The sequence below is a fragment of the Mustelus asterias genome, unplaced genomic scaffold (genome assembly GCF_964213995.1).
Source record: "Mustelus asterias unplaced genomic scaffold, sMusAst1.hap1.1 HAP1_SCAFFOLD_1005, whole genome shotgun sequence".
Lineage (NCBI taxonomy): Eukaryota > Metazoa > Chordata > Chondrichthyes > Carcharhiniformes > Triakidae > Mustelus > Mustelus asterias.
Window position 1 is genome coordinate 94,787 of NW_027590950.1, and position 12,683 is coordinate 107,469.

The 12,683-nt window shown below is 49.5% G+C and overlaps 1 protein-coding gene across 1 annotated transcript in view; it reads left to right on the forward strand.

The window, feature by feature from the left end:
* LOC144487737 (disintegrin and metalloproteinase domain-containing protein 12-like) overlaps positions 1 to 12,683 on the forward strand; it is a gene marked incomplete at its 3' end in the record, with an annotated part of 102,911 nt that overhangs the window by 61,931 nt on the left and 28,297 nt on the right. The window contains exons 8-9 of the mRNA XM_078205809.1: positions 100 to 214; positions 4,697 to 4,762. Of these exons, the coding sequence (XP_078061935.1) occupies positions 100 to 214; positions 4,697 to 4,762 (181 nt within the window). The remainder of the gene's footprint in view (positions 1 to 99; positions 215 to 4,696; positions 4,763 to 12,683) is intronic.

Here is a 12,683-nt window from a genome sequence, read left to right on the forward strand (position 1 = left end):
AGCATTTAGACAGTTAGATGGGTGCGATGGGTGGAGAGGGATATGGGACAAATACGGGAAATTGGGAAGATATGTGAATTGTTGTGGTTTTTCTTTCAGGTTTGTAACAGTGAAGGCCACTGTCACTGTGAGGAAGGCTGGGCTGCTCCATATTGTGCTGTCAAAGGAATAGGTGGCAGCATTGACAGTGGACCAATCAACAGCACAGACACAGGTAATCATTCTGTATTTACTGTGCTGTTTTTATCCATCTCTCATTTTTCATCTCTGTGCTCAGGGTCAAAATTCCACCAGTTTTGTACCAATGGTTTCCACGATATACAATATCACCCTCCCTCAGATCCATTTGTCATCTTATGCATGGTCTCCCATAGCAACGTAGGAGCACAGGGGCAGGAGGAGGCCATTTGGCCCTTTGAACTTGCTCACCCATTCAACAGGGTCATGTGTGATCTGTCCCATTTTCCTGTCTGCCCCCCACTTGCCTCACCAAAATCTGCCTCACTCTACCTCAATGTGCACGAGTTAGCCTCCCCACAGGATTTTATATCTTTCAGTAAGATCACCTCGAGCTCCAGTGGGTATACGCCCGACATGTGCAATGTGCAGGAAAGATTTACTAGGATGCTCCCGGGCCTTGATGGATTGAGTTATAAGGAGAGGCTGGATAGACTGGGACTTTTTTCTCTGGAGCGTAGGAGGCTGAAGGGTGATCTTATAGAGGTCTATAAAATAATGAGGGGCACCGATCAGCTGGAAAGTCAATATCTTTTCCCAAATGTAGGGGAGTCTGAAAGTAGAGGGCAAAGGTTTAAGGTGAGAGGGGAGAGATACAAAAGTGTCCAGAGGGGCAATTTTTTCACACAGAGGGTGGTGAGTGTCTGGAATGAGCTGCCAGAGGTAGTAGTAGAGGCGGGTACAATTTTGTCTTTTGAAAAGTATTTGTGCAGCTACATGACTAAGACTGTTATTTTGGGTGACACAGTGGTTAGCACTGCTGCCTCACAGCGCCAGGGACCCGGGGCAGCACGGTGACACAGTGGTTAGCACTGCTGTCTCACAGTGCCAGGGACCCGGGGCAGCACGGTGACACAGTGGTTAGCACTGCTGTCTCACAGTGCCAGGGACCCGGGGCAGCACGGTGACACAGTGGTTAGCACTGCTGCCTCACAGCGCCAGGGACCCGGGGCAGCACGGTGACACAGTGGTTAGCACTGCTGCCTCACAGCGCCAGGGACCCGGGGCAGCACGGTGACACAGTGGTTAGCACTGCTGCCTCACAGCGCCAGGGACCCGGGGCAGCACGGTGACACAGTGGTCAGCACTGCTCCCTCACAGTGCCAGGGACCCGGGGCAGCACGGTGACACAGTGGTCAGCACTGCTCCCTCACAGTGCCAGGGACCCGGGGCAGCACGGTGACACAGTGGTTAGCACTGCTGCCTCACAGCGCCAGGGACCCGGGGCAGCACGGTGACACAGTGGTTAGCACTGCTGCCTCACAGCGCCAGGGACCCGGGGCAGCACGGTGACACAGTGGTTAGCACTGCTGCCTCACAGTGCCAGGGACCCGGGGCAGCACGGTGACACAGTGGTTAGCACTGCACCCTCACAGTGCCAGGGACCCGGGGCAGCACGGTGACACAGTGGTTAGCACTGCTCCCTCACAGTGCCAGGGACCCGGGGCAGCACGGTGACACAGTGGTTAGCACTGCTGCCTCACTGCGCCAGGGACCCGGGGCAGCACGGTGGCACAGTGGTTAGCACTGCTCCCTCACAGTGCCAGGGACCCGGGGCAGCACGGTGACACAGTGGTTAGCACTGCTCCCTCACTGTGCCAGGGACCCGGGGCAGCACGGTGACACAGTGGTTAGCACTGCTCCCTCACAGTGCCAGGGACCCGGGGCAGCACGGTGACACAGTGGTTAGCACTGCTGCCTCACAGCGCCAGAGACCCAGGTTCAATTCCAGCCTCGGATTACTGTCTGTGTGAAGTTTGCACATTCTCCCCGTGTCTGCGTGGGTTTCCTGCCGCAATCTGAAGATGTGCGGGTTCGGCTGATTGGCCATGCTAAAATTGCCCCTTCGTGTCAGGGAATAGCACCACCAGCAGGTGGTGGTGAGCTACTGTCCTGAACCATTACAGTCCCTGATGCGTAGGTACATCACAGTGCTGTTAGGGAGGGAATTCCAGGATTTTGACCCAGTGACAATGAAGGAACGGTGATGTATTTCCAAGTCAGGATGGTGAGTGACTTGAAAGCTTACCCCCAGATGGTGCTGTTCCCCATATCTGCTGCCCTTGTCCTTCTCGATGTTCGTGGTCATGTATTTGGAAGGTGCTGCCTTGGGAACATTGTTGAGTTCCTGCAGTGCGTCTTCCATAGAATCCATGGAATCCCTACAGTGCAGAAGGAGGCCATTTGGCCCATCGAGTCTGCACCAACCACAATCCCGCCCAGGCCCTATCCCTGTAATTTACACAACCTAGTCCCCTGACACGAAGGGGGAATTTAACACGGCCGATCCACCTCACCCGCACATCTTTCAGACAGTGGGAGGAAACCGGAGCACCCGGAGGAAATCCACGCCGACACGGGGAGAATGTGCAGATTCCACACAGATAATGACCCAATCTGGGAATCCCCAGATGCCTGGCGCTGTGAGGCAGCAGTGCTAACCACTGGGCCACCGTGCCGCCTTACCTGATAGATGGTACACACTGTTGCCACTGTTCCTCAGTGGTGGAGGGAGTGAATATTTTTGGAAGGGGTAGGAATCAAGCAAGGCTGCTTTGTCCTGGATGGTGTCAGCTTCTTGAGTGTTGGTGGAGCTGTACTCATTCAGTCAAGTGGAAAACCATCCATCACACGAATGACTTGTGCCTTGTCGATGGTGGACTGGTTTTGGGGGAGTCAGAAGATGAGTTACTTTCCACAGGATCCCAGCTTCTGGCCTGTACCTGAAGCCACAGTATTGATATGGTTGGGTCCAGTTCAGTTTCTGGTCAATGGTAACCCCCGGGATGTTGATAGTGGGAGATTCAGTGATGGTGATGCCATTGAATGTCAAGGGGTGATGGTTAGATTCTCTGTTGTTGGAGATGGGCAGTGTCTGGAACCGGTGTGGTGTGAATGTTGTGAGCCAGTTACTGCCCAAGCCTGGATATAGTCCAGCTCTAACTGCACATAGACACAGTCTGCTTCAGTATCTGCACCACTGTAAACTGCCTCGGCTCACACACTGATTCTGAATGAGTCCCACACTGCCAAGGAGGACAGACAGTGAAAGAAGCAGGAGATTTGGGAAGAGAGTGAGAAACATAGAAAAACTACAGCACAAACAGGCCCTTCAGCCCCACAAGTTGTGCCGAACACATCCCTATCTTCCAGACCTACCTATAACCCTCCATCCTATTAAGCTCCATGTACTCATCCAGGAGTCTCTTAAAAGACCCTATTGAGTTTGCCTCCACCACCACTGACGGCAGCCGATTCCACTCGCCCACCACCCTCTGTGTGAAAAACTTCCCCTTAACATTTCCTCTGTACCTACCCCCCAGCACCTTAAACCTGTGTCCTCTCGTAGCAGACATTTCCACCCTGGGAAAAAGCCGCTGAGAGTCCACCCGATCTATACCTCTCAACATCTTATACACCTCTATTCGGTCTCCTCTCATCCTTCGTCTCTCCAAGGAGAAAAGACCGAGCTCCCTCAGCCTATCCTCATAAGGCATGCCACTCAATCCAGGCAACATCCTTGTAAATCTCCTCTGCACCCTTTCAATCTTTTCCACATCCTTCCTATAGTGAGGTGACCAGAACTGAGCACAGTACTCCAAGTGGGGTCTGACGAGGGTCTTATATAGCTGCATCATTATCCCTGGACTCCTAAACTCAATCCCTCGATTGATAAAGGCCAGCACACCATACGCCTTCTTAACCACCTCCTCCACCTGCGGGGCTGATTTTAGAGTCCTATGGACCCGGACCCCAAGGTCCTTCTGATCCTCTACCATACTGAGAGTCTTTCCCTTTATATTGTACTCCTTCATCCCATTTGACCTACCAAAATGGACCACGACGCATTTATTTGGGTTGAAGTCCATCTGCCACTTCTCTGCCCAGTCTTGCATCCTATCTATGTCCCTCTGTAACTTCTGACATCCCTCCAGACTATCCACAACCCCATCAACCTTCGTGTTGTAAAGTTGTAAAGTTTTGACTCCGGAAACCTGAAGGCACGGCCATGGGGCGGCCTTTGATGCAGTCTCTGTCTGCTCCATGGAAGGTGACTGGGACAGTAGGCCGAGGGATTTGCAGCAACTGACTGTGGATAAGAACAGAAGAAAATAAGAACTAGGAACAGGAGTCGGCCATCTGGCCCCTCGAGCCTGCTCCGCCATTCAATAAGATCATTGCTGATCTTTTTGTGGACTCAGCACCACTTACCCGCTCGCTCACCATAACCCTTAATTCCTTTCCTGTTCAAAACGTTATCTATCCTGTGGAAAGGTTTATCTGTCCTGTGAAAATTTATCTATCCTGTGGAACATCCTGTGGATGTTGTGTGGAAATTGATTGTGCTGAGGGATAATTAACACCATACACAGTCTGCTTTGCGAACTGCCGCTGTCCCAGTGCGGGAATACCGGACATCCCATTCATTGACAATTCCTGTTTCATTTCTTTTCCACAGCCGAGACAACAATAACTCAGCGGAGTTTCGTAACAGAGTTCCAACAAAGCACCCAAGAGTCTCCAGGTCAGAAACCGCTCACAATAAATCTCTCAATTTAAGAACTTGGAAATAATTGGAGGTGGTTTGTAACGCCCAATCCCAATGGGTTTGGGTGGAATTTGTATAAATCACCGAGATTCAGTTGTGGTGAGGAGTTCACTCCAGGAAGTCACCTGTCGGATTCTTGTTGCTCTGTTGATTTTCCCAATCTATATGTAAATTAATCTTTAATCTCTTCCGAGATTGAAGTTTCCCATGATTACTGCAGAATGCTTATTACACGGAGCTGAGATTTCCTGTTTAATGTAATCCCCAGTTTAACACAGCTATCTGGAGGACCATTGATAACTCTCACTAATTTTCCCCATCTCTTGCTGCGTCTTCACTCCACACAGACGGATTCTACAACTGGATTTCTGATCCAATATTCTCTCTCTCTGTCAATTTCATCCTTAACTACAACACCACCCAATCTCTTTCCTTTTTTGTCTGTCCTTCTGAAATATCTAACAGTCTTTGAATTTCACTTCCCAACCTTGGTCACCCTGCAGTCACAGCTCAATAATCAGAATCATATCCGAGTCGCCTGTATTACTTTGCTCTGTTAATATTTCTACCGTCGATGGTAGTCATGATGTGGAGATGCCGGCGTTGGACTGGGGTAAGCACAGTAAGAAGTCTCACAACACCAGGTTAAAGTCCAACAGGTTTATTTGGTAGCAAATACCATAAGCTTTCGGAGCACTGCTCCTTCGTCAGATGGAGTGGTCTCTGTTCTCAAACAGGGCACAGACACAGAAATCAAATTACAGAATACTGATTAGAATGCAAATCTCGACAGCCAGCCAGGTCTTAAATGTACAGACAATGTGGGTGGAGGGAGCATTCAACACAGGTTAAAGAGATGTGTATTGTCTCCAGACAGAACAGCTTGTGAAATTCTGCAAGAATCCCGGGATAAAAGCATGGGAGTTGTAAACCCGGGACCCGGGCTTTTTTCAGCAGGTGAGTCTGTGGGGCTGCGGGAGAAATGGAGCCGGGAGTCGGGGTAGGGAGGGAGCGATGGCTTCACAAACACCCGCTGTAGGCCGCACGGCTCGAATAAGACTCTGCAGGTCCTGGGTTTACAACTCCCATGCTTTTATCCCGGGATTCTTGCAGAATTTCACAAGCTGTTCTGTCTGGAGACAATACACATCTCTTTAACATAGAACATAGAACATAGAAAGCCACAGCACAAACAGGCCCTTCGGCCCACAAGTTGCGCCGATCACATCCCCACCTCTAGGCCTATCTATAGCCCTCAATCCCATTAAATCCCATGTACTCATCCAGAAGTCTCTTAAAAGACCCCAACGAGTTTGCCTCCACCACCACCGACGTCAGCCGATTCCACTCACCCACCACCCTCTGAGTGAAAAACTTACCCCTGACATCTCCTCTGTACCTACCCCCCAGCACCTTAAACCTGTGTCCTCTCGTAGCAACCATTTCAGCCCTTGGAAATAGCCTCTGAGAGTCTACCCTATCCAGACCTCTCAACATCTTGTAAACCTCTATCAGGTCACCTCTCATCCTTCGTCTCTCCAGGGAGAAGAAACCAAGCTCCCTCAACCTATCCTCATAAGGCATGCCCCCCAATCCAGGCAACATCCTTGTAAATCTCCTCTGCACCCTTTCAATGGCTTCAACATCTTTCCTGTAATGAGGTGACCAGAACTGCGCGCAGTACTCCAAGTGGGGTCTAACCAGGGTCCTATAAAGCTGCAGCATTATCTCCCGACTCCTAAACTCAATCCCTCGATTAATGAAGGCCAGTACGCCGTACGCCTTCTTGACCGCATCCTCCACCTGCGAGGCCGATTTAAGAGTCCTATGGACCCGGACCCCAAGGTCCTTCTGATCCTCTACACTGCTAAGAATGGTACCCTTCATATTATACTGCTGCTTCATCCCATTGGATCTGCCAAAATGGATCACCACACACTTATCCGGGTTGAAGTCCATCTGCCACTTCTCCGCCCAGTCTTGCATTCTATCTATGTCTCGCTGCAACTTCTGACATCCCTCCAAACTATCCACAACACCACCTACCTTGGTGTCGTCAGCAAACTTACCAACCCATCCCTCCACTTCCTCATCCAGGTCATTTATGAAAATGACAAACAGCAAGGGTCCCAGAACAGATCCCTGGGGCACTCCACTGGTCACTGACCTCCATGCAGAGAAAGACCCCTCCACAGCCACTCTCTGCCTTCTGCAGGCAAGCCAGTTCTGGATCCACAAGGCAACAGCCCCTTGGATCCCATGCCCTCTCACTTTCTCAAGAAGTCTTGCATTGGGGACCTTATCGAACGCCTTGCTGAAGTCCATATAGACCACATCCATCGCTCTTCCTTCGTCAATGTGTTTGGTCACATTTTCAAAGAACTCAACCAGGCTCGTAAGGCACGACCTGCCCTTGACAAAGCCGTGCTGACTACTTTTGATCATACTAAACTTCTCTAGATGATCATAAATCCTGTCTCTCAGGATCCTCTCCATCAACTTACCAACCACTGAGGTTAGACTCACCGGTCGGTAATTTCCCGGGCTGTCCCTGTTCCCTTTCTTGAATATAGGGACCACATCTGCAATCCTCCAATCCTCCGGAACCTCTCCCGTCTCCATCGACGATGCAAAGATCATCGCCAAAGGCTCCGCAATCTCCTCCCTCGCCTCCCACAGTAACCTGGGGTACATCCCATCCGGTCCCGGCGACTTACCAACCTTGATGCCATTCAATAGTTCCAACACATCCTCTTTCTTTATGTCCACATGCTCGATCCTTTCTGTCCACCGCAAACCAGCAGTACAACCACCCAGATCCCTGTCCACCGTGAATACCGAGGTAAAGTATTCAATAAGCAGCTCCGCCATTTCTAACGGTTCCGCACAAACTTTTCCCCCTTCACCTTTTAAGGGTCCTATGCCTTCACATCTCATCCTTTTACTCTTGACATATTTGTAGAAAGCCTTGGGATTCTCCTTAATCTTACCCGCCAAGGCCTTCTCATGACCCCTTCTCGCTCTCCTAATTTCCTTCTTAAGCTCCTTCCTACATCCCGTATACTCCTCTAAATCCTTAACACCTCCTAGCTCTCTGAACCTTCTGTACGCCTCTCTTTTCTTATTCACCAGGTTCATCACAACCTTCGTGCACCACGGTTCCCGTACCCTACCAACACCCCCCTGTCTCATCGGAACGTTGTCATGCAGAGCTCCAGACAAACATTCCTTGAAAATCCTCCACTTTCCTTCGGTACTTTTCCCCAAGAATGCCTCCTTCCAATTTACCCGTCTAATTTCCTCCCTGATGACACTGTATTTCCCTTTACTCCAGAGAAACACTTTCCTAGCCTGCCTGATCCTATCTCTTTCCAATGCTATCGTGAAGGAGATAGAATTATGATCGCTATCCCCAAGATGCTCACCCTGTGTTGAATGCTCCCTCCACCCACATTGTCTGTACATTTAAGACCTGGCTGGCTGTAGAGATTTGCATTCTAATCAGTATTCTGTAATTTGATTTCTGTGTCTGTGCATTGTTTGAGAACAAATATTCACTCCATCTGACGAAGGAGCTCTGCTCCGAAAGCTTATGGTATTTGCTACCAAATAAACCTGTTGGACTTTAACCTGGTGTTGTGAGACTTCTTACAATATTTCTACCTGACAGTGAATACTCTGTGCACTCAGATACAGCGCCGTTACACTGTCTTTGGAACATTTTCACACAGTTTTTGTACTATGGCCCAAATTGCTGCGAGCTTTGTTTCCTCTGCTTTCCACTTTCTACCTTTCTGTCCTTCACTGAATCATGGAATCTACAGCATGCAGACAGGCCCTTCGGCCCAAACTGCTCCATGCCGACCAAAAAGACCATCTAAGCTCACCCCATTTGCCTGCTTTTAAATCTCATTTCTATTCTGGTTGAGTTTCAGGCACCCTTTGTGCCACAGATTTAGTTTTTGCTGAGCTCCTCTGGGAAGCCACTTCCCCGGCATTATCCGAAATGGAAATATCAGGATAATGCTGCAGGTGCTGGAAATCTAAAATCAAAACAGAAAATGTTGGATAAAATCCCGGGGTCCGGCAGCATCTGTGTATCTGCAAAATGGAAAACCTGTCAGAGAGAGTGATGGACACAGGGGATGCTGCACTACATCCTGCTTCTGTTCTGTCTGACAGTCCCTTTCTCCCTGTGCACTCTACCTGCGGTGTGCCTGTCTCACTCTACATGCTGTTCACAAAGTTCTCATCCTTCTGGATGCCCCTGATTAATGCCACTCAGATCCAGCTCTGAAATGTGGAATTTGAGTAGAAGCAGCTGGAGAGGCCTCCTGCCCATGTGGACATTGGATGTGTTCCTGAATTCCCACATCAAACAGGAGGTGCATCCCACATGGCTGAGCTTCCCTGCCATGACATAGCCTTAAATTCCTCCCTTCAGATTTACTTCCTCTGGTTTCGTGTAGGTTAGGGACAGTAAAAATATTCACCAGCTCCTACTTACCCAGGCTGCAGCTCTTGGTTCCGAGATGAGGTAGAAAATGAAAGGATTATCTCACTCCCACCTCACCAAATCCAACTGTGACCAAATCCAGCTGTCACCAAACTCCAACTGTCACCAAACTCCAGCTGTCACCAAACTCCAACTGTCACCAAACTCCAACTGTCACCAAACTCCAACTGTCACCAAACTCCAGCTGTCACCAAACTCCAACTGTCACCAAACTCCAACTGTCACCACCCTCCCTCAGTCACCACCCTCCCTCAGTCACCACCCACCCTCAATCACCACCCTCCCTCAATCACCACCCTCCCTCAATCACCACCCTCCCTCAATCACCACCCTCCCTCAATCTCCACCCTCCCTCAATCACCACCCTCCCTCAGTCACCACCCTCCCTCAGTCACCACCCTCCCTCAATCACCACCCTCCCTCAGTCACCAAACTCCCTCAGTCACCAAACTCCCTCAGTCACCAAACTCCCTCAGTCACCAAACTCCAACTGTCACCACCCTCCCTCAGTCACCAAACTCCCTCAGTCACCAAACTCCCTCAGTCACCAAACTCCCTCAGTCACCAAACTCCAACTGTCACCACCCTCCCTCAGTCACCAAACTCCAACTGTCACCAAACTCCAACTGTCACCAAACTCCAACTGTCACCAAACACCAACTGTCACCAAACTCCAACTGTCACCAAATCCAACTGTCACCAAACTCCAACTGTCACCAAACTCCAACTGTCACCAAACTCCAACTGTCACCAAACTCCAACTGTCACCACCCTCCCTCAGTCACCACCCTCCCTCAGTCACCACCCTCCCTCAGTCACCACCCACCCTCAATCACCACCCTCCCTCAATCACCACCCTCCCTCAATCATCACCCTCCCTCAATCACCACCCTCCCTCAATCACCACCCTCCCTCAATCACCACCCTCCCTCAGTCACCACCCTCCCTCAGTCACCACCCTCCCTCAATCACCACCCTCCCTCAGTCACCAAACTCCCTCAGTCACCAAACTCCAACTGTCACCACCCTCCCTCAGTCACCAAACTCCCTCAGTCACCAAACTCCCTCAGTCACCAAACTCCCTCAGTCACCAAACTCCAACTGTCACCACCCTCCCTCAGTCACCAAACTCCAACTGTCACCAAACTCCCTCAGTCACCAAACTCCAACTGTCACCAAACACCAACTGTCACCAAACTCCAACTGTCACCAAACTCCAACTGTCACCAAATCCAACTGTCACCAAACTCCAACTGTCACCAAATCCAACTGTCACCAAACTCCCTCAGTCACCAAACTCCAGCTGTCACCAAACTCCCTCAGTCACCAAACTCCAACTGTCACCAAACTCCAACTGTCACCAAACTCCAACTGTCACCAAACTCCAACTGTCACCAAACTCCAACTGTCATGCTCTGATGCAGTCCAAACACTTCAGTGTCGACAAATAGGGCACCTGAGAAAAGCGCATTTTAATATCCAATTGAATCCAGCCTCTGGAGACCTGTTGAAACCAGTTATCTAATTATAGAGTCATCGAGGTTTACAGCATGGAAACAGGCCATTCGGCCCAACTTGTCCATGCCGCCCTTTTTTTTAAAATCCCTAAACTAATCCCAATTGCCCGCATTTGGCCCATATCCCTCTATACCCATCTTACCCATGTCACTGTCTAAACGCTTTTCAAAAAACAAAATTGTTCGTGCCTCTACTACTACCTCTGGCAGCTTGTTCCAGACACTCACCACCCTCTGTGTGAGAAAATTGCCGCTCTGGACACTTCTTGTATCTCTCCGCCCTCACCTTAGATCTGTGCCCTCTAGTTTTAGACTCCCCTACCTTTGGAAAAAGATATTGACTATCTCGCTGATCTGTGCCTCTCATTATTTTATGGACATCTATAAGATCATCCCTCAGCTTCCTACGCTCCAGAGAAAGAAGTCCCAGTCTATCCAGCCTCTCCTTATAACTCAAAGCATCAAGTCCTGGTAGTATCCTAGTAAATCTTTTCTGCACTCTTTCTCGTTTAATAATATCCTTTCTGGAATAGGGTGACCAGAACTGCACACAGTATTCCAAGAGTGGCCTTACCAATGTCTTGTACAACTTCAACAAGACGTCCCAACTCCTGTATTCAATGTTCTCACCGATGAAACCAAGCATGCTGAATGCCTTCTTCACGTCTCTGTCCACCTGTGACTCCACTTTCAATGAACTATGAACATGGAAGGAGGTATTCTCGGGGAAATCGACTGAAGAGAGGTGGCAGTTTTTCAAGGAATGTCTGTCCAGAGTTCTACAGTAAGAAGTTTAACAACACCAGGTTAAGGTCCAACAGGTTTATTTGGTAGCAAAAGCCACACAAGCTTTCGGAGCTGCAAGCCCCTTCTTCAGGTGAGTGGGAATTCTGTTCACAAACAGAGCATATAAAGACACAAACTCAATTTACATGAATAATGGTTGGAATGCGAATACTTACAACTAATCAAGTCTTTAAGAAACAAAACAACATGAGTGGAGAGAGCATCAAGACAGGCTAAAAAGATGTGTATTGTCTCCAGACAAGACAGCCAGTGAAACTCTGTGGGGGTTACAAATAGTGGGACATGAACCCAATATCCCGGTTGAGGCCGTCCTCGTGTGTGCGGAACTTGGCTATCAGTTTCTGCTCAGCGACTCTGCGCTGTCGTGTGTCACGAAGGCCGCCTTGGAGAACGCTTACCCGAATATCAGAGGCCGAATGCCCGTGACCACTTGATTAGTTGTAAGTATTCGCATTCCAACCATTATTCATGTAAATTGAGTTTGTGTCTTTATATGCTCTTTTGTGAACAGAATTCCCACTCACCTGAAGAAGGGGCTTGCAGCTCCGAAAGCTTGTGTGGCTTTTGCTACCAAATAAACCTGTTGGACTTTAACCTGGTGTTGTTAAACTTCTTACTGTGTTTACCCCAGTCCAACGCCGGCATCTCCACATCAGAGTTCTACAAGACAATGTTCCGAGCAGACAGGGTAGGTCAAAGGAACCGTGGTACACAAAAGCGGGACCTAGTCGAGAAGAAAAGGAAAGCGTACAAAAGGTTCAGAGAGCTTGGCGAAGATAGGGATCCAGATGAGTATACGGCTTGTAGGAAGGGACTAAAGAAGGAAATTAGGAGAGCCAGAAGGGGTCACGAGAAAGCCTTGGCAAGTAGAATTAAGGAAAACCCTAAGGCGTTCTGTAAATATGTGAAGAGTAAAAGGATGAGACGTGAAGTAATAGGGCCTATAAAAGGTGATGGCGGGAAAATCAGTACGGAACCAGTAGAAATGGCAGAGGTGCTTAATGAGTATTTTGCCTCGGTTTTCACAGAGGAGAAGGACATGGGTGGATGTACTGCG